General features: G+C 36.8%; 1 protein-coding gene across 9 annotated transcripts in view; it reads right to left on the bottom strand.

The window, feature by feature from the left end:
- CPLANE1 (ciliogenesis and planar polarity effector complex subunit 1) overlaps window positions 1–26855 on the bottom strand; it is a 148158-nt gene that overhangs the window by 85678 nt on the left and 35625 nt on the right. For all 9 annotated transcript variants that reach the window (XM_045999166.1, XM_045999165.1, XM_045999168.1 and 6 more), the window contains exons 16-26: window positions 25810–25983; window positions 19418–19646; window positions 17954–18093; window positions 13678–13895; window positions 11822–11986; window positions 7809–7947; window positions 7013–7122; window positions 6699–6857; window positions 6441–6549; window positions 4233–4533; window positions 1367–2270 (exon numbers count right to left, since the gene is read on the bottom strand). In XM_045999166.1, coding sequence (XP_045855122.1) covers window positions 1367–2270; window positions 4233–4533; window positions 6441–6549; window positions 6699–6857; window positions 7013–7122; window positions 7809–7947; window positions 11822–11986; window positions 13678–13895; window positions 17954–18093; window positions 19418–19646; window positions 25810–25983 — 2648 coding nt within the window. The remainder of the gene's footprint in view (window positions 1–1366; window positions 2271–4232; window positions 4534–6440; window positions 6550–6698; window positions 6858–7012; window positions 7123–7808; window positions 7948–11821; window positions 11987–13677; window positions 13896–17953; window positions 18094–19417; window positions 19647–25809; window positions 25984–26855) is intronic.

Raw genomic sequence — 26855 nt, 5'->3', positions numbered from 1 at the left:
TCAGGGAAAATGGAGGTCTGAGGAGAGGGCGGTAGATGGGGGAACAGCCAGTTGGTGGTAGAGTCAAAACACACACGTTTATTGATGAAGCTCATCATCTAATATGGGCATAGTTTGTGGTGCCCCAAAGCAATTACAATAGTAACATCAAAGATTACTGGTCATAAATATATAACAAATATAAGGATAATGAAAAAGTTTAAGATACTGCAAGAATTGTCAAAATGGGACAGAGACACGAGGCAAGAAAATGCTACTAGAAAATGGTACAGACAGATTTGCTCAGTGCAGGACTGTCATAAGTCTTCAATTTGTATAAAATGCAGTATCTGCAAAGTACAATAAAGCAAAGTGCAATAAAACTAGGTATGCCTATACAAACTTTCAGTTATAAAGTAAATGAGGTCTGAGAAGCTAATGTAATATGACAACTATAGCTGACAACACTGCATTACAGAACTGAAATTTGCTAAGAGAGTAGAACTCGTATGTCTCACCAAAAAAAAAAAGGAGGTGAGGTGTTGAATGTGTTAATAAGATGAAGGGAATCCTTTCACTATATATATGTCTACTAATTCATCACATTGTATACTTCAAGTATCTTACAATTTTTCAATCATACCTCAATAAAGCTGAGAAAAAAAAACACAAAAAATTAGAAACTATTGGAATTCTCCAAATATTAAAAAAGTCCATTTCCATTTTCCAACTACTTTACCATACATAAACTGGTTTTCCAAAAAGTTCATCTCCATAGTTTTTTTTTTCCCAGTGCAACAGCAACCACCCAATCAAAAGATATTTATGTAAAAATATTTGTTCTTGAAAACAGGTTAAAAAAGCAGTTTGCTAGCTGCCACTGGTTAAAGAAAAGAAAAAATAGTTAATAAGCACTAATTTCTCTACTAATACCCATCTGCCTCTCTAGGTATGGTTCTCTAAATTCCAGTCAAGATTATAAGAAGAATGATCCTCTAATGCATATGATGAGACACCAGTACTAAAAACTCTATAGAGGCCTAGTCCTCCATCTGAACCAACCTGAAACTTGAAAGAGAAAGAATATAAAGATACTATGACACATAGCATCATTTAAAATTATCTTTTTCCTCCTTTTTCTTTTTTTATAAACACACACAAAACCACAAAACCTCAAAACCTCTATGAAAACACTTTTACCCTAATTAATTATTTTTGAGAATTAAAGGAATCACTTGAAGAAAAATAATTAATTATACAGATTATAATCAACATGGTCATTAACTTTGTTACTTAGTGACTTTTTAATAGGTGGATAAATATAAAAATAGTTTCAATCTACAATGAGAATTCTCATTTGTGTTCAATAAAGAATTCAAGCTCTTACCTTAAAAGTGACATTTTTTGCCTTATATGTAGCAAAATATGGTTGTCCCAAAAGCCACAATGATGTAAGAATGGCAGCTGTAGAGGTCTTTACACGAATGACAGGACTATACTCCCAGGATAACTCAGTGAGAGTAGGATCACAGGGCAGTCTTTTATTAGACCACCTTATCATCCATTCCAGCAGCCTTCCTATGCTGCCAAATGTGTTATTTAGTGCTAGAGGAAAATCTTCTTGAGGGTTAATATCATTGCACTGAATTGCTTTAAAAATATACCTTCTAGTTTTGTTGGACTTGGGAGTCCAAAAAATATGGTTTGACAATTTCTGGATTACAGGTTTCTCTGATTTGTCATCTTGTATTCTGTAAACTGACTTCTTTTTTAAACCAAACAATCCACTTGTCCCATCCTTTTTATCGACTTCATTCAAAGGGCTCTCTAAAAATGACCCAATTCCTTGATTAACCGGGACTGAAGCTGAAAGTTCTTGGTTTTCTGATTTTTCAGACTCATATGACTCAGAAGCAACAAAGCAGGAGCCAGCTCTAAACACATTCTGGCTTTTGATTTTGCCTTGACGTCGTTTTAATGTTGTATGCACATCAAAAAGTAAAGAATTAAGTTCGTTTTCTCTAAGATGTCCAGAAAAACTGGTTAGAAATGGAATGCCAGGATCCTTGGAATCAAGTAGGTCTCTTTCAAGAACATAACTCAAGAAGAGATCAAGAAACTTAATATATTCATCATCATCACGTTCAAATTCCCAAACACCTATTACAGGAAGTGCATTTTGTAATAACTTTTCATGATCTTTTCTTTCAAGATTTTTTTTCTGATTACATATCTTCTTTCTTTCACTGGACTTATCAGTCAATGTAAATTCCATGTGATTTGGGGCATTTCTAGCAAAACAAAGTTGAAAAAGACAAAATTAATAACTAAAACAAATGTTAGAATTAACAACAAAAATTCTCTCCACTGATTGAATCATATATCTTTTTTTTAATGCTTCAATGTCTTTCAAATGAGGGGGTTAGACCAAATGATCTCTAAGTGTTTACTAGAGCTAAACATTCTGATTCAAAAATATAACACATTAATACCAAAAGGGGGAAATTTGTGTTAAAAAAAAAGACTGAAATGGGGTTGCCTGGGTGGCTCAGTCAGGTAAACATCTGCCTTTGGCTCAGATCATGATCCCAGGGTCCTGGGATCAAGTCCCGCATCAAGCTTCCTCCTTGGCAGGGAAGCCTGTTTCTCCTTCTCCCTCCGCCAGCTGCTCCCTCTGCTTGTGCTCACTCTCTCTCTCTGTCAAATAAATAAATAAAATCTTTTATTTAAAAAAAAAGACTGAAAAAAATTTTAAAAATTTTTAAAAAGACTGAAATGTGTTCACAGAAATTTCACTTTAAAAAATATGAATTTTTTTCTGGAACAAAAAAAGGTTCCACTAATATATCAGAATTTAGGAATATAAAGTCAATAAAAATCATAAGCCACCAATATACATCTTAATTTAAGGTTTCTTATTTTTTGCATCTGCCCCTTTCAGCTTTCCCTGTACAATGTGCAACGAGCAGGACTGCTCTCAAGATTCTGCTACACAAGAGTGGGGAATTTTTTCAAAACTTTCTGCTGCTACTAAACCTATTAGGCAAACCCTTTAAGTGCTAGTCATAATTACTTTTAAATCTGTTTCCTTTCAACATGGTCCTTAGGGAAAAACACAGGTTCCCAGTTCCCTCAATAAAAGAAATAAAGGGTTCGTATTAAGGCACCTGACTGAAGGCACCATGTCTCTCCTTATTAAAAAGTCACAATAAGTAGCCTCCAGTGTAACCAAAATTGGCAAAACAAGCTCACAATTTATAATACTATTAGGTATGATTTAAGCAGATGTTTATGTCTGAAGTAGATAAAATTATTTCATTTAACAAGATTATGGTTGATTTTGTAGACTTTTAGTCACGAAAAGGATAAACTGCATGGCAGATAATAGAATTATAAAGAAAAAAATTTAGCTAGAGTAATAGAAGTTTAAATGATAATAATTTCTCAACAATTTATAGACAAGTTTCAAAGATAAATGTGCAATTTCCTTTCCCTGGAAACCTTTAAAAATAATTTAGCTGGGGCACCTTGGTGGCTCAGTGGGTTAAAGCCTCTGCCTTCCGCTCAGGTCATGATCCCAGGGTCCTGAGATGGAGCCCCACATCTGGCTCTCTGCTCAGTGGGGAGCCTGCTTCCTCCCCCCCCCCTCTGTGCCTGCTTCTGATCTCTGTCTGTCAAATAAATAAATAAATAATCATTTAAAAAATAATTTAGCTAACCCAATAATCCTAAATTACTTAAATCTAAAGATTACTAAAAAACTAAAATGGGGCACCTAGGGGACTCAGATAGTTAAACATCTGCCTTCACCTCAAATCATGGTCCCAGGGTCCTAGGACTGATCCCCACAAAGGGCTCCCTGCTCAGCTGGGAGCCTGCATCTCCCTCTCCCTCTGCCCCTCCCTCCATGCTCATGTTCTCTCTCTCTCTCTTTCAAATAACTAAATAAAATCTTTAAAAAAAAAAAAAAAAAACTAAACTAAAAGCTCCCCAGAGAACTCTAGAATTTCATCTACTGACCTGATTTTATACTATCAGGTAGCAAAATTATTTCATACCTCAATAATATTTTCAGTTGTACCTTTCACACTCCTAACATCCTTGTGAGTCAGGGAAGATAGCATTTATTGTTCATATTGTTAACAGTGCAATCAGTGAGGGACAAGAAATCAGCTCCTCTGTTGCATGAACATACTGAAAATATTTTTTTCCAAAGGAAGTGAATACTTGCTATTAAGAGATCTCAACTGTACCTTTGGTACACATGTATCCTGCTTTTTTCTTCAACTGACAATGCTTCTGAGAAGGTGTCTGCTGTATCTGCATCACTATGGACTAGAGAAGTCCCCAGTTCTGTGAGTGTGCTCCTGCTCAAACTAGTTCCTAGGGAAAACCTATCAAAACCTGGAACCTCAGCTGGTTTTTCTTCTTCAACTGGTTCCCAGATATTCATCTCAAAAGAGCCTATATTTCTTTGCACACGTTTTAGGGCTTTCACTCTCACTTTATGAATAGAATGCATAATAACAGACATTATTTCCTCAGTTTGGGGACCTATAAAAGAAAAAAAAGATCTTAGAGTAAATTAAAATGTTTCCACTCAAGACAAAGGGGGACCCAATTCCATTCCCTTGTGGGAACAAGGAATCCAACTGATGACTAAGATTTATTTCCACATTCTTACAGAGCATGCTTTCTTCAGTATTTGTTAGAAGGCTATGGTGCACATTTTTTTTTTTATTACCATTATTTTTTTTTCTCATTTTATTTATTTTTTCAGCGTAACAGTATTCATTCTTTTTGCACAACACCCAGTGCTCCATGCAAAACGTGCCCTCTCCATTACCCACCACCTGTTCCCCCAACCTCCCACCCCTGACCAACTGGGCCACCCAGGAGCCCCAAAACAGTGAAACACCTGTTTCATTTATTTTCTAGGGCGTATGTTCTTATGGAGTCTGGATTCTGTCCCTTTTATTGTTCTTTAATGGACCTTCTCTAACTTTGGCAATTTTGCCTTAAAATGTGCACCATAACCCTCGGTTATGCCAAAGTTGCCAAAGTTAGAGAAGGTCCATTAAAGAACAATAAAAGGGACAGAATCCAGACTCCATAAGAACATACGCCCTAGAAAATAAATGAAACAGGTGTTTCACTGTTTTGGGGCTCCTGGGTGGCCCAGTTGGTTGAGCATCTGGCTCACTTCATAATTTTTGGGTCATGGGATGGAGCCCCATGTCAGGGTCCACGCTGGGCATGGAGCCTGCCTGAGAGTCTCTCTCTCCCACCTCTTCCTCTGCCCCTCTCCCTGCACTTATTCTCCCTCTCTCAAATAAACAAATAAATCTTAAAAAAAAGAAGTAATTTAACTATTAAAAAAATCAGACAGATAATTACAAAAAGAATCACGACAACTTTTCCATTCCCAAGAGTGGTAAATAAGAGAAAATGAATATAATTTTAGCCAAAGAAACAAAAACACCTTTCTGACTTCGAATAATAGGAAACATAAGAAAGGGAAGTTTTTCAAGGTTGCCTACAGAAAATAATTTAAACATTATTATACATAAATAGTACATTTTAGAGACTGTCAAGAAAGTATTAAGAAAGATATAAACCAGAAATATATTAATGCAATAATGTATAATCATAAGACATAACTAGACTTATATACTATAGTTATAAAAAAGAGGGTAATTTGAATTTTTAAAAAATTTCCACAATGTCAATGTAGTTATTATCACTGAATTGTACACTTAAAAATGGTAAATTTTATATTATGTATATATTTTAACCACAAGAAAAAAAATTTCCACAAGGGCATCTTGACTGTAGAGGATAAAATCAGAAATACAAATAACCATAAAGGAAGAGGAAGAACACTAGTTTTCAATAAAATATCTGCATTATGCAAAGCTCTATATGCTCATTTTATATATTTTATCTTCATCTTTTTGTTTTGTTTTGTTCTTTGAGAAAGAAAGAGAGCATACAGAGGGCACTGTAGAGGGAGAAAGAGAGAATCTTAAGTGGGGTCCATGCCCAGCAAGGTGGGGCTCAATTTCATAATCCTAAGATCACAACCTGAGACGAAATCAAGAGTTTGGCACTTAACTGACTGAGTTACCCAGGCATCCCTTAATCTTCTTTTAATACACATTCATAAAGTAGGTATTATTATATCCATTTAACAAATAAGGAAATGAGACCCACAGAGACTGAGCAACTTGCCTACAGTCACACAGTTATTAACTGTGACATGTGACATGAAGTCAGCTTTGTCTGGTTCCAAAGCAAAACTAGTGCTTCAGTGATGGAGGAGTGTTTATTTCTGCCGTCTCATACTATCTTCAAAGAAAGAAGAAATGCATAAAAATATAAGCACTAGAAATCACATGCTTTCAAAAGAAAACAACAATCTTCTGTAATTCATCAGATATGTAAGAAATGACAAATACTACCTTTTACAACACAGTGTCTGAGTCTTTGCTGAAGAGAGTGATATTTTTCTCTTAAAGGAACCCTTATGTCCTCAGGATTGGGAAATGCTCTCACAAAAATTTCAGCTACCTTCAGAAAAATTTAGAAAATGAGTTTTATGAGCAACATCATAAAAAAAAATGAGTTTTATGAGCAACATCATTCTTAATTAAAATAAAGCAAAAATCCTTTGAAGTCTCTGATTTTCATTCAGTTTGTTTTCACTACCTTCACATTACCTTTCTGATTGGTGGCAATTCTCCAATAAGGCTCAAAATTAGATCCTGAATAAGTTCTTCAATATTAGCAAATTGAGAGAAGGGCAGCATTCTATATGCCCACTCCACTGCACTGAGACAGTGCTCAACCATACAGGAATCAAACTCCACTTCGAGGTCCTAAAAGGATATTGAGAAATACATTTCCTTTTCAATTTAGATGGACAGATCAGGAGTTCAAAAGAAAGACTTTTATAAGCAGTAAAATCTTCTTTCACTCAATAACTTCTCAAATAATATTTGTTCATTTTCCTTATTCTTATGCAAGTAAATACCTTTTTTCCCTCCACATTTTCTCTTGCTTTCTGATACTGCCTGCAACTATAAGATAACTTATCACGAATATGTAGCATCCAACACAAAGCACAAAGTTCTCTGAAGCAACCTAAATCAGGAATACAAATATGAAAAACTGGATGAGTATGTACATTCATATAATAGCAATTCACCACTGCTCATTTTCTTTCCAAAATAAATGTCTTTATTTTGTTGATTATAAAAGAAACATATGTTCATTGCCAACACCTTATATGAAAGTCATGAAAATCCTTTCAGAACTTTTACGTACATTATTCTAGAATATTTCATGCATGGGCAGTTGCATAAAAATATTGAAAACATTTTTGGAGTAAATAACTTACTCTATTTACTAGTAGTTTACTTGCTTTAAGCTTCATAGCCTATTGTAGATAATGTTCAAAACCAATACACACAGCTCTACTTAATATTGGATAGTTAGTTTATTTGGAAAATTCCTTATGATAGGCAACTAAGTTTAAAATTTTTCAATACTAGAAACATACTTTCCACCACTGGACAATTTTTAAATTAAAAGCAATAAAAGTACACAAAGATATATATATAATCATACTATGTATGCTAGGCTGAAACTAGGTCTTTTCACTTAATGTATCCTGGATATCTTTCCTTGGTGGTAACATACACATACTATCTTCTAATTGTCAATATAGTATTCCGTTGTATAGAAACTTCCCCGAATCAATTGTATATATTATATCATTATTAATATTTAGGCCTAATTTCTAAGCAAGCAGTTCATTTTGGACAAACCTATTGCTTTAATGGTAACTTCATCAAGCTTGTGGTCTCCAGCTGCTCCAGGTCGAAAGAATGCTACCCCTCCTTTACAGTAATTAAGTAATGACTGAGGGAAAGGACTCAATGAAGGAAGGGACCCTTTCATTCGAATCTGAAAGAATGACAGAATATGTTAATTATCAGTCATCTGAATCTATTTCTAAGGAAGGTATAATGGAACAAACAAAGCAGGTAAGATAAACCATATAGAATGGAAAACACCCCATGTTTCCTATACTACGTAAGAAAATATCCCTGACATGAGCTGTACTTTCAGAAACTTAGCTCACAAATTTAATTCAAGAAATTCACTAGACTGCGGACGCCTGGGTGGCTCAGTTGGTTAAGCATCTCCTTCAACTCAGGTCATGAATCCAGAGTCCTGGGATTGAGTCCAGCCGTCAGGGTCCTTGCTCAGCAGGTGCCTGCTTCTCCCTCTGAATACTATTCCCCTTGCTTGTGTACTCTCTGATAAATAAATGAATAAATAAAATCTTTTAAAAAAAGAAATTCAATAGGCTAGGTCATAAAAGAGAAAAGAAGGTTTCAATCAATTTTTTTTCATCACTCAGTTTTGCCTATATAGAAAGAATTTAATACTATTTGTCCTGACTTTCCCCAAAAGCATAATAAAGAAAAAAAAAAAAAAAGAAATGTAAGCATCTCTCCTCCAAAATAAAACTATGTGCGTACCTAAAAATAAATATGACAAAAGTTATATCTACCTATATAACTTTCAAAAAACTTAAGTGACAGAATTAAAGCCACCATTTGGCAACTCCTAATAAAGAAATGACTCCAGCAAGGATAGTCAGTAAATGTTCAATTAGGTAAAAAGTTGCTGACCTGATGGAGAAAGTGAGTGAGTAAAACACAACCCGAACTCATGAATCCATTTCACCATCACTAAAGTGAGATAAAAAGTCCTATGTGTCACATGATATGATGCAACAGGGAAGTATACCACACCATTTATGAAGGACCCATTTCTAAGAAAATGTGAACCTGATCAAGCCTCTGTACCTCAATGAGTATAGAGTAATTACTAACTTAACAGGGAAATAAAAGGAAAAAGGAATAAGTTAAATGACACCAAATAGATAAACTACCAAACACATGCACAATACAGTACAGGACAAATTACCATGTTTCTCTACAAATCAAGGAGAGAAAAGAAATTAAAGGAAACTGCTATTGAATAAAAGAAAAGGAATCTAAGAGACATAAACCTGAAAATGAAAGGATTAGCAGCAGGTTTCTAACCTGCTTTCTCCCTCTTCTATTCACTTCCATAAAGAGACAATCTCATCAAATCCCCTTGTAATCATGCTAATAACAGACATCTTGTCAAACAAATGCACAGTATTTACTAGATATACAGAGCCTATCTAGGTTGGTTATTATAAATAAACATAGAATGCATGGATTTATGGAGAAAATTGTGTGGAAATGTCACACAAGCTCTATAATTAAAGAGATATAAAAAGAAGATGTTCAGGGGCGCCTGGGTGGCTCAGTGGGTTAAGCCTCTGCCTTCAGCTCAGGTCATGGTCTCAGAGTCCTGGGATCGAGCCCCACATCAGGCTCTCTGCTCAGCAGGGAGCCTGCTTCCCCCTCTCTCTGCCTGCCTCTCTGCCTGTTTGTGATCTCTGTCAAATAAACAAAATCTTAAAAGAAAAAAAAGTAGATGTTCAGTAACTGATATTCTCTTGTGTCATGATGTTAAACAGAGGCCAGATCACATTCTCCCACAGCAAGAAAAACCTTTGGAGCAATATATGCAATTGCAGGTTTCACCTAAGTCTTTTAGTTATATCCTTGAAATCATTGGTATGAAGTTTGATCCTGGATAAGTCTGTTGATTCTTATGAGTCAGACTTGATAATATCGTCCTTCCTATAAGCTCATAACCAAACATGGGTGAACTTTGGTTGGACTTTGATTCTAAAAAACCTACTATTAAAAAGACATTTCCAAAATCAGGGAAATTTTATTATGGACCAAGTATTAGACATTAATAAGTAATTATTGTTAACTTTGGTATAATAGTATGGTGGTTTTAAAATATGTCCACAAATTCTTTAAAACTCATCCCTTCAAAGGTAGAGCCTAATTTCCCTCACCTAGAGTGTAGATCAGACTAAGTAACTAGTTTCTAATTAGCAGAATACGAAGTGGTCGTACTGATTTCTGGGATTAAATCACAAAGGCATTGTAGCTTCCATCTTGCTGTCTTTTGGATCACTTGCTCAGGAGAAGCCTCCTGCTAACAACCAGCACAAACTTCTTAGCCATGTGCATGAGCTATCTTGTAATGCGATCTCTGCTTCCTGTCAAGCATTCAGATTCCTGCAGCCAACAGTCCGTATTTTGTTATGCAACTTTATGAGAAATGTGATTTTTTGCTTTCATGAATAAAGACCCTATAATTTTGGTAGCAACAAGCGTTTCAGCATTCCAACCAATTAGAAAACATTAATTTACTACAACCAAATTTGTAATTAAATCATACACCCAATAAAGTCTGAATGAAGGAGGTAGAGAACACAGCAATACAGGGAATCACTTATAAATTGTACAAATTTCTATAAGAATGGATCTCCATGTTTTTGGTACCTTTCCCAACATCAGTAAATTCATAGATTAACAATAAAACTATCAGAGAAATCTGAGGAATAGTGAATTAGAGGGAATTTATGGGTCACTTCTGTATATAAACCAAGGGTTTACAACAGGCCTTAAAGATAAGCTGCAAGTCACACACGGCACGGAGCAATCAGAGTAGCAATGACTACACACACAGGTATGTAGGCCTAGAAGGTATGTCTTCAACTATGTCACAAAAGTCTTAACACAGTCTTAACACTAGCTAAATCAGTTAAAGCTAGATTAAGTGAGATTGCTGTCAGGATTTGTACATCAGATCAAACTTCTATGTGAATTTAATTTCCAAATTTGTTGTAGAAAATTGTTTACTTAAACCATTTTTTAAAAAGATTTTATTAATTTATTTGACAGAGAAAGAAATTACAAGTAGGCAGAGAGGCGGGGGGGAGGGGGTGGTAGGGTGGGAAGCAGGCTCCCTGCTAAGCAGAGAGCCCAATGCAGGGCTTGATCCCAGGACCCTGAGATCATCACCTGAGCCGAAGGCAGAGGCTTAACCCACTGAGGCAGTCAGGCGCCCCTTAAACAATTTTTTAAAAATGAAGTCTCCTATAAAAAACAGACTCAGTAGATCTTGAAACTATTAAAACCAGTCTTTCAATAACACAGGAAAACTCTTTGCCCTACTTAGTAAACATGCTTTGAAAATAACTTTGGGATGACAAGATACAGAAAGGGTATAATTTCATGTTATATTTCTATGGTAGCTGTAAGCAAATTTTACAAATCTTTCTTTCTTAAAAAAATGTCAGATTTTCAATAACAACTTGGTAACTTCTCAAAGTCTCTCTAAAGGTTCTACTAAGAAAAGTTGTAGATTCTTGTTTTAAATATAATCAAGGGTTGGGGCACCTGGGTGGTTCAGCCAGTTAAGCATCCAACTCTTGATCTCAGCTCATGTCTTGATCATGAGTTCAAGCTCCATGTTGGCTCCACACTGGGCATAGAGCCTACTTAAAACCAAAAACATTTAAATATAATCAGGGGCCAAATTAAAGATATTTGGTGCTAATAATATTTATTTCCACATTTCACAGAGACAGACAACAGGCCTATAAAGGGCTTGCATCTGGATAAGGGACATGTGAGCAGATGTCCAGTCTGGCCGCTGATCAGGTAAAGATGCAGCTATGGCTCAGCTGAAGTCAGTGTAGAAGAGGATGACAGCCTTGCTTATTATAAACAAACCTGAAATCTATGCCTTTAATAGGGTAGGATTCCTTAGAAAATTGTCATAATTGTAGGTATTTGTAAATATGAATAAGTATTAATAGATTTAAATAGTTAAACATAGCACATAAATGACTAAGACGTTTCCAGACCTTCTGCATGACTTTTCTTGCCCATCTCAACTGCAAGATGTACCACTGTGCCACAGGAAAAGAACACCGAGCTGCCCGGAAAAGCAAGAGGACCCGTTGAAGAATTCCAGACACCTTCTGGCGGTTCTCTTTCTCAGCTTTTAGAAGAAGATCATCACCATCTTCCTGAAGAAAATAAAACCAATGATTTTAGTAGCTAGTAATATGAAAATTTTAAGGGGTAAAGTGAAAGTGAAAATAAATACAGTGTTTCTCAAACTAAAATGTTTGAAATTTTGAGGGATGGCCTCAGATTTCAACTATAGTTATTGCTAGTGTCAAGGAAATATTTCTCTCATCTCAAACAATATAAAGGGCTAATCTGACCTTAAACCCAAGACTTCCCCTACAACAGTTAAAGCCCACCACTCCTGACTCCAATGGTACTAATGGATTGCCAAACAGAACCTTGCATTCTCCCTAGCCAAGAGTGAATCTCAGTACCCTGAGGGAGAGAAAAATGGGGGAGAAATAATTCTACTGTTTTTCTTTCTCCCACTCCCTCTTTCTCTGGACATAGACAAGGTATCCTTAAAAGCTGTTGGTAGCCACCCTGCTCCCACAAAGAGAGTCAGCCTTAAGATGAAGCTAACACTTTAGAAAACAAACTAGAGAGGAATTGCTCAAATCTATGTTAACATAACTGAGTCAGAAGACTATCCTATTACTGGGCTTTTTAATTAGGCCAGTCAATTTGGGCCAAGTTTTCTATTATTTCCAACCTAAAGAATTCTAATTGATATAGAGTGATATTTAGGAGAAATCCGACCACTCAGGATTATTTTAATAAAAAGTAATAAAATGAATCAGTACTAAGGATCGTAACCACTCAAACTAGAATCAGTGTAGCATATTCCAAAAATACCTTAAATGCTATTCTTAATTTCTAAACTTACTGAATTATTTCTACTGAAGACTCAGAATGTGAGATGTGACAAAAAAATGAATTACTAAGAAATATGATGGATAATTTATTCCTTCCATGTATAACATATTACATTTGAAATATCAATAAATGAAATATTTTAAATCTACTGAAACATAACTGTAAATACAACAAATAAGAATAGAACAAAAACTCTTAAAAGAAAAAAGCAGAGAAGTTACTCATACTAAAACAGTAAGTAGTGAAGAAACAATACTAGAATCACTTCAAAATATTAATCAAATGTAAAAAATAATTTAAATGTAAATAATTTGCATTAATACTTTAAATCTTAAAGCCAGCTAATTCTGATATCATGAGAGCAGAGAAAAAGTTCCTGAGAGGAACACTGTATTGCTATTTATGACAGAACTATCAACTGAAGAGTGCAGGAGAAAAAAATGACCTACCAAATAAAAAAACACAGTAAGTCTTTCAAAAGAGGCAAAGACAATGAGGTGAATAAAAGACTGAAACAATGTATGGCTTCTAAATTCTGATATTCGTTATGTGTTACCCTAAACAAATGTCTATTTTTTAAAAATCTGGATAAAGAGAACTCGTTCTTGATTTTGTTTTATTATTGCAATAATTTTAACATTTATTGAATGCTTACTACGTGTCGTAGGCCCTAAGATAAAAGCTTTTACAGGATATCTCATTTAATCCTCACAATAATGCTATTACAGTTACTATAATCATCAGCATTTTACAGATAAGGAAACAAACAGTTTAGTACATTGCTTAAGATTATACAATTAATAAATGGCAAAGCTGGGATTTGAAAGTTTGTCTTCAGAGCTTGCATTCTTATCTTGATAATTATTATAAAGTTGATTATTTTAAAATTTAGACAAAATTGATTTTAAATTAATTAAAAGATTAAGCTTACTTCACTAAGAACAGCTGGCTGAGGACAATACAATGGAGGAGCTGGAAGATACAAGCCAATTGGCACTAAGCCCCACAGTCTCCTACTGAAGTCTTTAGCAGAGTTTACCAGAAGCTGAAATGTCTCAGACAAAACATCTGCATCAGCCATAACTGCTGCTTTCAGTACTTCTTGCACTGAACCAAATAGCAGATTTACATCTTCTTCTTCAATGGGATCTGGCAAATACAAAATTAGGTAAGAAAGTTAAGATTTATATGATGCTGATCCTATTTTGTAGTATAAAATTACCTATTTGAAAAAGCAGATCATCAAAAGTGAACATACTGGTTGACATGCAAAACAAGCCAACTTCTAACCAGAAATTTAGTAACTATTCTGCTATTTCCTTCCTTCCTTCATTCATTCATTCATTCATTTATGGAGAGAGAGATTGAGCATGGGTCAGGGTCAGGAGGAAGAAAGAGAATATCTTTTTCTTTTTTTAAGATTTTATTTTTATTTATTTGACAGACAGAGATCACAAGTTGGCAGAGAGGGAGGCAGAGAGAGAGGAGGAAGCAGGCTTCCCGCTGAGCAGAGAGCCCGATGCGGGGTTCAATCCCAGGACCCTGGGATCATGACCTGAGCCAAAGGCAGAGGCTTAAACCCACTGAGCCACCTAGGCGCCCCAAGAGAGAGAATATCTTAAGCAAGTTCCATACCCAGAGCAGAGCCCAATACAAGGCTCGATCTAATGATCCTGAGATCATGACCTGAGCTGACAGACTGAGCTTAACCAAGTGAGCCACCCAGGTATCCCTACTACAGTATATTTTAAATAAAAGTTAGTAAAAATGATTTATGTCATGCAGCTAAAAAAAAGTTAAAAAAAAAAAAAAAAGAAAAGCAAAAAGATACAAAACATTCCCACCAACAGTGGAAGAGGGTTTCCCTTTCTCCACATCTGCACCAACGTTTGTTGTTTCCTGTCTTGTTAATTTTAGTCATTGCAATTGATGTAACGTGGTATCTCATTGTGGTTTTGATTTGTATTTCCCTGGCAAGTGATGTGGAGCATTTTTTCACGTGTCTGTTGGCCATTTGTGTGTCTTCTTTGGAGAAGTGTCTGTTCATGTCTTCTGCTCATTTCTTGACTGGTTTGTTTTTTGGGTTTGAGTTTCAAACAGACTGAGGGTGGCAGGAGGGGAGGTGGGAAGGGATGGGGTAACAGGGTGATGGGCATTAAGGAGGGCATGTGAAATGATGAGCACTGGGTGTTATATACAACTAATGAATCACTGAACATTATATTAGAAACTTATGGTGGGGTGCCTGGGTGGCTCAGTGGGTTCAAGCCTCTGCCTTCAGCTCAGATCATGATCCCAGGGTCCTGGGATTGAGCCCCGCATTGGGCTCTCTGCTCAGCAGGGAGCCTGCTTCCCTACCCCCCCACCCCGTCTCTGCCTGCCTCTCTGCATACTTGTGATCTCTCTCTCTGTCAAATAAATAAATAAAATCTTAAAAAAAAAAAAAAAAAAAAACTAATGAGGTATTGTATGTTGGCTAATTGAATTTAAATAAATTTTTTTTAAAGATTTTATTTATTTATTTGACAGATAGAGATCACAAGTAGGGAGAGAGGCAGGCAGAGAGAGAGAGAGGAGGAAGCAGGCTCCCCGCCAAGCAGAGAGCCCGATGCGGGGCTCGATCCCAGGACCCTGGGATCATGACCTGAGCCGAAGGCAGAGGCTTTAACCCACTGAGCCACCCAGGCGCCCCTAAATAAATTTTTTTTTAAAGACAAAAAAAAAGTCCTACCATTTAGCTTCAACTATATAAATACGTATATAAATGTGGATATGTCCCAAAAGGTAAAGTGCAAGGAGATGCAGATGACAGAACTAGAGATTTAAGGACTTTTATATTATGAAATATTTAAAGCATGCTTTAAGATATAGAATATAATATGAAAACACTCATGTATTGACTTTTCATTCTTGTCTGATATTAGCATTGTTGATATATTTAATATTTTTAAAAAATAAAATGTTTTGGATATAGCTGAAATTTCTGTACCAATCATATTCCACTCACTCTCTCCAGCGATAGCCACTATCCACAATTTGGTATGGGTATAAAGAACTCTTATTATACATAAGCTGTGTCCTACACACTTAGAGAGTTCAAATTCATCTTCCACTTCACTAACCATCTGCTGAGTTTGATCTTAAATCAGTTTATAAGGTATAATTTACATATGCTAAAATTCATTCTTTTTAAGTATACAGTTCAATGAGTTTTGAGAAATTTATACAGCCTTGTAAGAATAATGCCATCACCCCCCAAAAGTTCTTACACCCTTCTGTTGGCAACCACTGATCTGTTTCTTGTCCTTATACTGTGTGGTTTTTTTTTTTAAAGATTTGTTTATTTGAGAGGGAGAGTGAGGATGGGGGCAGGGGCAGAGGGAGAGAATTCTTCAAGCAACTCCTCGCTGAGCCCTATACCTGACATGGAGCTCAATCCCATGACCCATGAGATCATGACCTGAGCAGAGACCAAGAGTTAAGATACTCAACTAACTGAGCCATCGTGGTGCCCCCTTATAGTGTTACTTTTAATAAAATATCACATAAATGGAATCAAACAATATGTAATCTTTGTTTCTGACTTCTTTCATTCCTTACAATGGTTCTGCAATTCATCCACATTGTTGCATGTTATCAATAGTTTGCCCTTCTTCATTCCTGATTATTCTATTGTACAGATACATTGAAATTTGTTTATCCATTCACAAGTTGACAGGCATTGGGGTTGTATCAAGTTTTTGACGATTATCAAAAAGCTGCTGTGAACATTTGTATACAGGTCTTTGTGTGGTTCTATGTTTTTATCATGCTTAAATACCTAGGGGTGGCCTCCATTGAGTTTCTATTTCCTCTTTCTTTCTGACTCCTAGAAATTTCCCCCACTTTCTGTATATATTAGTCTTAAAACATGTATTTTTATGTTTTATCTAGAAATACATTTTATCTATTTATTGTGGGAAAGTTTTGCAGATATGTTATTTAAAACAACATATTGCCAGAACCATAAGTTCAGACTGGGACTTTTTTAGTCCTTTTTTTTCTAAAACCAACTTTCATGTAGTTACATTATCTTTTCATTTATTTAAAAAAATACTGACAGAGGTGCCAGAGTGGCTCAGTCAGTTGAGTGTCTGTCTGCCTCTACCTTGGGTCATGTCCCAGGGTTCTGAGATCAAACCCTGAGTTGGGCTTCCTGCTCAGTGGGGAGCCTGCTTCCTCTCTCTGCCTCTGCTGCTCTCTTGCTCTCTTTCTCTCTCTCAAACAAATAAACAAAATCTTTAAAAACAAATGAATACTTAAAAATTTAAAAATATTGACAGAAATCCAGCAAAGAAGTTTTTAGTCAGATTTCCAAGTATTATAAGTTCTTTCTGGAAAGAGGACTTATAATGAGTAAGATCTAAGAAACTAGAGTTAGAAGTCTCACTGCTTAATAGAGACATGCAGTAACAAAATCAAAGGGTCCTACAGTAGTCATTAAGCATATATCTTTAAAAACCTGACTTCATTACTTTTCTTTTTTTTTTTTTTTAAAGATTTTATTTATTTATTTGACAGAGAGAGAGATCACAAGTAGGCAGAGAGGCAGGCAGAGAGAGAGGAGGAAGCAGGCTCCCTGCAGAGCAGAGAGCCCGATGCGGGGCTCGATCCCAGGACCCTGAGATCATGACCTGAGCCGAAGGCAGCGGCTTAATCCACTGAGCCACCCAGGCGCCCCAGCCTGACTTCATTACTTTTCACCTAAATTTCTCCATTTATAAAACAAATTTTATAAGGCTCCTGGATAAATCTATGAAATATATGTGATATTACATTATTTTTAATTTTGTCATGCCACTCTGAACTTTTCAAACTAAAAATAAAACCAACCCTGTGATTTATGCACTCAGCAAGACTTGAACTAAATACTCTCCTGTGTGCGAAATTCTACAGCAACAAGAGAAAATAATCCAAATGGAGCAAAATATAACTGGTAAAAAGATATGTACAGAAAATCAGAGTCTCATTCAGTTACTTACCATCATTTTTTGAGCTGGCATAAGTTTTGAATGCTCCCATGATTAGGAATAAATAGCAAACTTTTATCTTTGATAAGCTTACTGCAAAGTTTAATATATTTGTGGATATTAACAAGCTTTTTAAAATATCATAAGGTTTATATTAATTAAGCTGATACATTGTCAGACTATATGTAGGTAACATACCTGTAAACTGTTTGTGTCTTGAGCCCATTTCATTTTTCGCTTTGGAAGAGGCTGGCCGACCTAAAAAACACTGCAGTTTTTCCTGGAAAATCTGTGCTGGAGTCAAATTTACAGGTAAATTTAGACCCTTTTTGTTGGACCTGAAATCACATTAAGTTAAGAGAAATGAATCCAAACTTTGAAAAAAAGGAAATGTTAACACACTAAGAACTAAACATGAAATTTTAAGGAACAGTGAAATTCATTTTCTTTATTCATCCTCTATTTAAAAAAGAAATAATTAGGGGAAATAAGAAATAATTGAGGAAATATTGCACTAAGAAGATTTTTAAGGCTCTCCATGCTTATGAATACTAATACACCATCCCATCATTGTTACCATTGCTACCCTACAGTCTACTCTACCCAAACTGCACCAAACTTGTCTTTAGCCATATGCCTTTACTCATGTTTGGAATGTTCTCCCTCCCTACAGCTACTCCATTTGTCAAGATCCTGTCTTCCCTTCAATGCCTATCTCAAATGATGTCTCCTACATAAAATATTCCTGTCCTATGCCCACTTCATAATATTGCTCTCTCGATTGCACCACTGGCACTTTTTTTATTACACTATCTAAATTATAATAAGGTTTTGTCCTAATTTCACTATTAAACTATAAATGTTTTAAGCATGAAGACTATGTGCCATCTAAGTTTATGTCCACTAAAATATCTGGCAGAGAGTTTGGTATAGAAAGGTTATGTTTATTACTGAACTGAAAAATATCAGAGATACAGCAATATTATAATATTCAAAAAAGTTAAAATACATATATTAGATTGATTAACTTAAAACGTAAATCCTACTTAAGATAGACAAACTCTCCCATTGACTAAAAGACTTTTGAGGGAATTACTGACAAATGTGCTAAATAAAAGTATTTTCTTTAAAGTTTTAATACAAGAAAGCAGCAAAGTTGTCCAACATGGTAGCTACTAGCTGCATATTTACTATTTAAATTTAAATTAGATTGAAGGGGCGCCTGGGTGGCTCAGTGGGTTGGGCCGCTGCCTTCCGCTCGGGTCGTGATCTCGGGGTCCTGGGATCGAGTCCCGCATCGGGCTCTCTGCTCAGCGGAGAGCCTGCTTCCCTTCCTCTCTCTCTGCCTGCCTCTCTTGTGATTTCTCTCTGTCAAATAAATAAAATCTTAAAAAAAAAAAAAAAAAAAACATTTAAATTAGATTGGAAACTCAGTTCCGTGGTCTTACTAGCCACATTTCAAGTGCTCAACAGCTACAGATAACTAATAGCTATCATATTGGACTGCACACACAGAATATTTCCAGCACTGAAAATAATTTTATTGGACACAGCTGGACTAAGGATTCCGCAAAATGTGCAAATGCCAACAATGAGAGAAATAAAAAGTTAGATGATACTATGATACTATTTCTTAACCTAAGTTTGCCTAAATATACATACCTTATGAAATTGCTATCGTGTTTACAGAACAGTTGGAAGGCCACACCAATGGAAACAGATGTCTTCCAGTCTCCAAGTTTATGTGCCAACCACACAGCCTCTGGAACTAGGCCACCAATAAGTAATAATTCAAAGGCATATTCAACTGTCCACACATCAGAAAGATTCTGATCTCTTACAACACTGGCCACCTTAGAGTGTTGTAAAGGAATAAGTCGAAGGGAATATTCTATGAGTAAATAAAAGAAAACGGATATTACAATTAATTTATCAGAACTCACTTCAGATATAGTTCCTTCTCTGTCTCTCTCTAAGATTTTATTTTTAAGTAATCTCTACACTGAATGTGGGGCTGAAACTTACAAACGCAAGATGAAGAGTCACATGCTGGGATGCCTGGGTGGCTCAGTGGGTTAAAGCCTCTGCCTTTGGCTGAGGTGGTGGTCCCAGGGTCCTGGGATGGAGCCCTGCATCAGGCTCTCTGCTCAGGAGGGAGCTTGCTTCCCTCTCTCTCTCTCTCTCTGCCTACTTGTGATCTCTGTCTGTCAAATAAATAAATAAAATCTTTTTAAAAAGGGGGGTACACCTGGGGCTCAGTGGGATAAAGCCTCTGCCTTCGGCTCAGGTCATGATCCCAGGGTCCTGGGATCGAGCCCCGCATCGGGCTCTCTGCTCAGCAGGGAGCCTGCTTCCCCCTCTCTCTCTGCTTGCTGCTCTGCCTACTTGTGATCTCTGTCAGTCAAATAAATAAAATCTTTACAAAAACAAAAGAGTTGCATGCTTCTATGACAGAGCTAGCCAGGTGCCCCTATCTGTTTAATGAGCATTTTTTACATACAATCGCAAGAAAGATGACTTAAGATAGGGATGCATGGGTGGCTCAGTTGGTTAAATATCTGACTGTGGCTTAGGGCATGATTTCATGGTCCTGGGATCCAGCACTACATGAAGCCTTCGGCAGGGAGTCTGCTTCTCACCTCTCTCTCCCTCTCCCCTTGCCTCTCTCCCTGCTCATGCTTTCTCTCTCTCAAATAAATAAATAGAATCTTTTGTCTTTTTTTTATAAGATTTTATTTATTTATTTGATAGAGAGAGAGTGTGAGAGAGCACAAGCAGTGGGAGGAGCAGAGGGAGAGAGAGAAGCAGGTTCCCCACCCCAGCAGGAAAACCGACACGGGGCCCAATCCCAGGATTCCCGGATTATGATCTGAGTGAAAGGCAGATGCTTAACTGACTGAGCCAGCCAGCTGCCCCTAAATAAAGTATTTTTTAAAAATGGTTTAAAATGGGGGCACCGGAGTGGCGCCATCTGCGGAGTGTCCGACCTTTGGTTTCAGCTCAGGTCATGATCTCAGGTTCATGAGATCCAGCCCCACCTTGGGTTCTGCACTTAGTGCAGAGTTGGCTTAGCATTCTGTCTTTCTCTCCCTCTGCCCCTCCCCCTGCTCATGCTCTTTCCCTCTCTCTAAATAAATAAATAAAATAATTTTTAAAGAGTGGTTTAAATAATACTTAACATACTCTAGGTTTTGTTTTGTTCTTTTAAAGATTTTATTTATTTATTTGACAGACAGAGATCACAAGTAGGCAGAGAAGCAGGCAGAGAGAGAGGAGGAATCAGGCTCCCTGCTAAGCAGAGAGCTCGATTCGGGGCTTGATCCCAGGACCCTGAGGTTATGACCTGAGCCAAAGGCAGAGGCTTTAACCCACTGAGCCACCCAGGTGCCCCCTCTGGGTTTTTTGTTTGTTTGTTCGGTTTTTTAAGATTTTTATTTATTTATTTATTTACTTGACAGAGATCACAAGTAGGCAGAGAAGCAGGCAGAGAGAGAGAGGAGGAAGCAGGCTCCCCGCTGAGCAGAGAGCCCGATGTGGGGCTCGATCCCAGGACCCTGGGATCATGACCTGAGCCCAAGGCAGAGGCTTAACCCACTGAGCCACCCAGGCGCCCCTAGGTTTTGTTTTTAACACTGAAGAAAATGCCTCATTAGTGGGTCATGAAGTAAATGCCAGCATTCTTAAAAAATGAAATAGAACCGAGTGGATACAGAAAGAGAAGAGACAGCATTGAGTATATTACATAAAACAAATATAAATACAGTTTAATGAAAACTTTATGTCAGATAATATAAACATACTTATACACAGTAAAGTATACTGGGCCACAGTGTACAATTTATTACTGTGGGCTAACTGAAATACATCTCTATTTCTCCTACTAGAAATCTGGAGACCAGAGATGCATTTTACATGAACCTGTATTCCTCATAGCATCATGCAATAAATAATTTGACATAAGGGGCGCCTGGGTGGCTCAGTGGGTTAAAGCCTCTGCCTTCGGCTCAGGTCATGATCCCAGGGTCCCGGGATCGAGCCCCACATTGGGCTCTCTGCTCCGCAGGGAGCCTGCTTCCTCCTCTCTCTCTCCCTGCCTCTCTGCCTAGTTGTGATTTCTCTTTGTCAAATAAATAAAATATTAAAAATAATAATAATAATAATTTGACATAAAACTCAAGCATTACGTGTTCAATTAGTTCAATTAGTGTTTATAAAAAATAAAGTAGAAAAGAATGATTTTCAATAATGCTGACTAAATGGACAAAATTTCAGTCTGGCCTGGGATTAAATACAAAGGGTGTTATCCTTCTCCCTAGCCTTCCATACCGTTCCCCAATTAAGGTAACATTAGTAAGCAACTTGGAAATACGATGACTGAACTGTTATTTAAAAAAAAAAATACATATTGCTAACATTCCCAATCACTTCCTCAAAATAAAACTGGCAAATGGTATACATGGGTTTCTGCTCCTTGAAATGGTCAGTTTCTCACGTGACCTAGTCTCTGCCCATACCAAACACTAACACTTTAGCTTTCTGACAAACACATTTGGATAGAAACACAAAAATTTGCCATTCACTTGAATGTTTGATTCTGCAAAGGCAAAGAGCCCAGACACTGATGAAATTTTTCCTACTTTTTTATTTATTATGAGCAAAGTACCACACTACTAAAAGAACTTGAATGATTTAATTTTCTAAAAATTTTATTGCTTTCATACAGCAAACATCATGCCAAATAAGCAACTCAAATCCTCAATACATTCTGCCATTAGTTCTGATTAAAATTATTAACATAAAATCTATCTAAGTCAAGCCTGCAGATACCTTTTTCAAGATACTAGAAATTAAAGGCTATATATATCATGTTTCAGGTATTTAACTTTTCAATAATCACAGTCTCAGGCTTAGAAAGAGATTACAAAACTTTCTTTCCTAGCCTCTCCTCTCACTGGGAAGATATTTACACAAGAAATAAAAATGTGTGTCTTTGAGCTTTTAAGAAGGTTTATGAATATGCCCCCAAACAATTCAATAATTCTATCACCTTTCTTCCCATAATGTGATAAAGATCAATCTTGTCTAGGTATGCAAAGTGATCTGAAAAGACAAAGATCATGGCAAACAGCTAAAGTCCTATAAATAATATAGGATAGGAAAGGTAAGAAATTGAGATAAACTTTCTAAGTCAGGATTTGATCTCTTTTTTAAAGAGTTTTCAAAAAAACACAGGGCGTACTACCTTTTCTCTTTAGTAAAATAATGTGGATTAAGGACATTTGTTGTCAGAAACATTATTACCAAAAATAGAAAACAGAGGTGATAAATACCTAGGGATGTAACAGAAGAGAACTTAAATATAAAACCACTGCAATGATAATAAATGCAGTTGACCCTTGAACAACATGGGTTTGAACTGTGCAGGTCTACTCATACACAATTTCTTTGGATAAATACAGTGCAGTAATATAAATGCATTTTCTCTTAGAATTTTCTTTTTTTTTTTTAAAGATTGTATTTATTTTTATTTGACAGAGATCACAAGTAGGCAGGGGGCGGGGGGGGGGGGGGGAGCAGGATCCTGCTAAGCAGAAAGCCTGATGCAGAACTCCATCCCAGGAACCCTAGATTATGACCCGAGACAAAGGCAGAGGCTTAGCCCACTGAGCCACCCAGGCGCCCCACTCTTATGATTTTCTTAACATTCTTTTTTCTAGCTTACTTTATTGTAAGAATACAATATATAGTACATGTACAAAATATATATTAACTGTTTATCTTATGGGTAAGACATGCGGTCAACAGTAGGTTATCGACAGTTTACTTTTGGGGGATTCAAAAGTTATACGTGAATTTTTGACTGTGCAGCGTGCTGGCATGCCTAACTGCTGTGTTGTTCAGGGGTCAACTGTATTATCAAATGTCCACGGAAATAACTCATATGTATCTGAGTAATATAAGTCCTAGAAGAAGGCATAAAAATGAAAGGAGTGCATGCTGTTAGGGAGAAAAGGCAGGGAGCACCAGCTGAATCTGTGTTAGGACATGGCAGAAAAGGACAACGGTGGACAGGGACAGGAGAGCAGAGCAGACAGAGCCTGGTAGAAGTTGAACACCTGTTTCTATTTGTACCAGCTCCCTAAAACAAGCTATAATCAGGTCAGGAAAAACTCTTCTTCCCAGGGAAGCAGGGATCTACTAGTAAAGAAACCATGAAACAAGTTCCCTTCTGATCCTACCTCACAAACGTGACTTTCTAGGGAGCAGAACCTCCTGAAGAACCCCAGGTGAGAAGAGAGACTAGCACTACGGCTAATGTGTTGTTCAAGTGGGTATAGTTGGTCCTCTGCTCCTAGCCACACCCTGAAACAGTTCCAGAAGACTCTGAACACATAGTTCAAAACCTACTCTTCTGTGATTAAGTTTGCTGACCACTTGTTGCTATCTCTATTAAACTTTTTCTCTTAGTATTTAATTATTTATTTATTCTCTTAATATTTATTTATTTGAGAGAAAGAGCACAGCGGGGAGAGGAAGGGGGAGAGGGAGAAGCAAGTTCCCTGCTGAGCAGGGAGCAAGATGCAGGGCTCCAGCCCAGGACCCCTCAATTATGACCTGAACTGAAGGCAGATGCTTAATGGACTGAGCCACCAAGGCACCCCCCTCCATTAAGCTTCTAATTACCTTACATCTTGTACTATTCTAATATATGTGTATCAGTTCATGCTACTTCCTGATGAAATCCCACTGTACTTAAACTGCAGGTTCCTTCCCCTGGCTCACAACAATTGGCCCCTGTCTCTGCCTTCATGTCTTACAAGTCTCCACTTCACCCTCTATGCTCCAGCCACACCAGCCTTTCAGTTTCTCAAATGCATCAAGTTTATTCTTGTTCTGGGGCTTTTCCACAAGCTCAGGTTAGAATGCTGTAAGTACTGGTATGTCCATGCTGCTCTTCCTTGTCATTAAGAGTTCATCTTAAATGTCCCTTCCTCCTAAGAGAGCATTTTCCCAAATTCACCCTCTGAAAGAGCCACTCAGTCATCACACATTACTCTACTTTCGTTCTCTGCATGCCAATTATCACCACTTGATATATCTTGTTTATGTATTCATTTATTTAACTTTCTGTTTCAAGCTACTAGATATTATTTAATTAGATGTTATATTTAAACTCCATAAAAGAACAGGCATTTTAACTATTTTGTTCATGGCAGTCAGAATAAGTCTATTTCATACCTCAGAATAAAAGAACTACAAATATCTTCATATTGTTAATCTCATGTGGTGCATGTTAATAGATTTCTAGCACCTACAACACTGCTTGTTACACAGCAGACACTTAGCAAACTTAGTGGAATAAAATGAACATCATAGAAATCTGTGTACATGTTTCTCTCCATGAGGGCAGAGCAGTTCTCTACGCACTGATCTGTAGTACATTTTGACATTAATAAAATGATTAAATAGAGCAAAGTAAATGACCTAAAAGAAATTATAAAAGTAAATTATTTAAATAAAATTAAATTCTAAATTAACATACTCAAAATTTGTTAAATTTTCACATTTTTATATAAATGACAGTCCTGGGGCACCTGGGTGGCTCAGTGGGTTAAGGCCTCTGCCTTCGGCTCAGGTCATGGTCTCAGGGTCCTGGGATCGAGCCCCGTGTGGGGCTCTCTGCTCAAGCGGGGAACCTGCTTCCTCCTCTCTCTCTCTCTCTGCCTGCCTCTCTGCCTGCTTGTGATCTCTGTCTGTCAAATAAATAAATAAAATCTTAAAATAAATAAATGGCAGTCCTTTTACTTTAAAAATGGAAACTTTATAAAAAATACCAATTTGTCTAAAATTTATAATTAAAAATCCATACTCAATAAAATCAAACCTAAGCAATACCTTTCTTAGATTTTATTCATTTATAGGCACTGAGAATCTGTATGTCACACACTAAGATAGAACTGTATTATTTCCATAGAATAATGATCACTATAGAAGTTGATTCTAAATACTATGTGAAAAAACAAAGTGAGAATATTATTTGCTTACTGTATTACCTGTTTTAACATGAAGGGGAGGAAGATCATTCACATTGTGAGGTGGCAAAATGTAAAGCAGCTGATTGGCGAAATAGGCGGCCATGAAACGAGCCATGGACTGGATAACCCTCACCGCCACGTCAGGACGAACATTGCTCGTTATTCCAAACTCATGGTGAGACTTCTCGGGAACTAAGGAATACAGCAAATGACCAAAGAAGATTCTGATCAAACTATCAAAAAGTAATAATATTTAAGTTCCAAACACTATACAAGAAGAAAATTACCATTAAAAATTGTTTCTGAGGGGCGCCTGGGTGGCTCAGTGGGTTAAAGCCTCTGCCTTCGGCTCAGCTCGTGATCCCAGAGTCCTGGGATCGAGCCCCACATCGGGCTCTCTGCGCAGCAGGGAGCCTGCTTCCTCCTCTCTCTCTCTCTGCCTGCCTCTCTGCCTACTTGTGATCTCTATCTATCAAATAAATAAATAAAATCTTAAAAAAAAAAATTGTTTCTGAGATGTGCACCCATGACCTGTATGAGCTAATTTATAATGGTATCTATATTTCTTGAGGACAACAGAACAAAAATAATTAACTCACAATTATGAGCATATGCACTTCGGAACTACTGATGACTTCAAGTTAACAGTTTTATTTTAAAACATGGAAGGAGAAATACAAAACAATCCAGTCATGATGGACTTGCAAGCTTAGATTCATTCTTTTCCCTTTTCCTCCTTTTTCTAATGCTTTTTCTTTGATGAAAGGAGACAGAGCTTACTACAAAAATAATCTGAAAAGCACTAGAACAGTGATTCTTTTTTTTTTTTTAAAGATTTTATTTATTTGAGAAAGAGTGAGTGAAAGACAGAGCACAAGTGCAGAGAGGGGCAGAGGGAGAGGGACAAGCAGACTCCCCTACTAAGCAGGAAGCTGACGCTCTATCCCCTGATGCTGGGATCATGACCTGAGCCAAACCAGCTGCTTACCCAACTGAGCCACCCAGGTGCCTCTAGAATAGTGGTTCTTTTTTTTTTTTTTTTAAAAGATTTTATTTATTTATTT

This window comes from Meles meles, chromosome 3 (assembly GCF_922984935.1).
Source record: "Meles meles chromosome 3, mMelMel3.1 paternal haplotype, whole genome shotgun sequence".
Lineage (NCBI taxonomy): Eukaryota > Metazoa > Chordata > Mammalia > Carnivora > Mustelidae > Meles > Meles meles.
The sequence above is the reverse complement of the archived record's forward strand: the minus strand, read 5'-3'. Positions and strand labels throughout refer to the sequence as shown.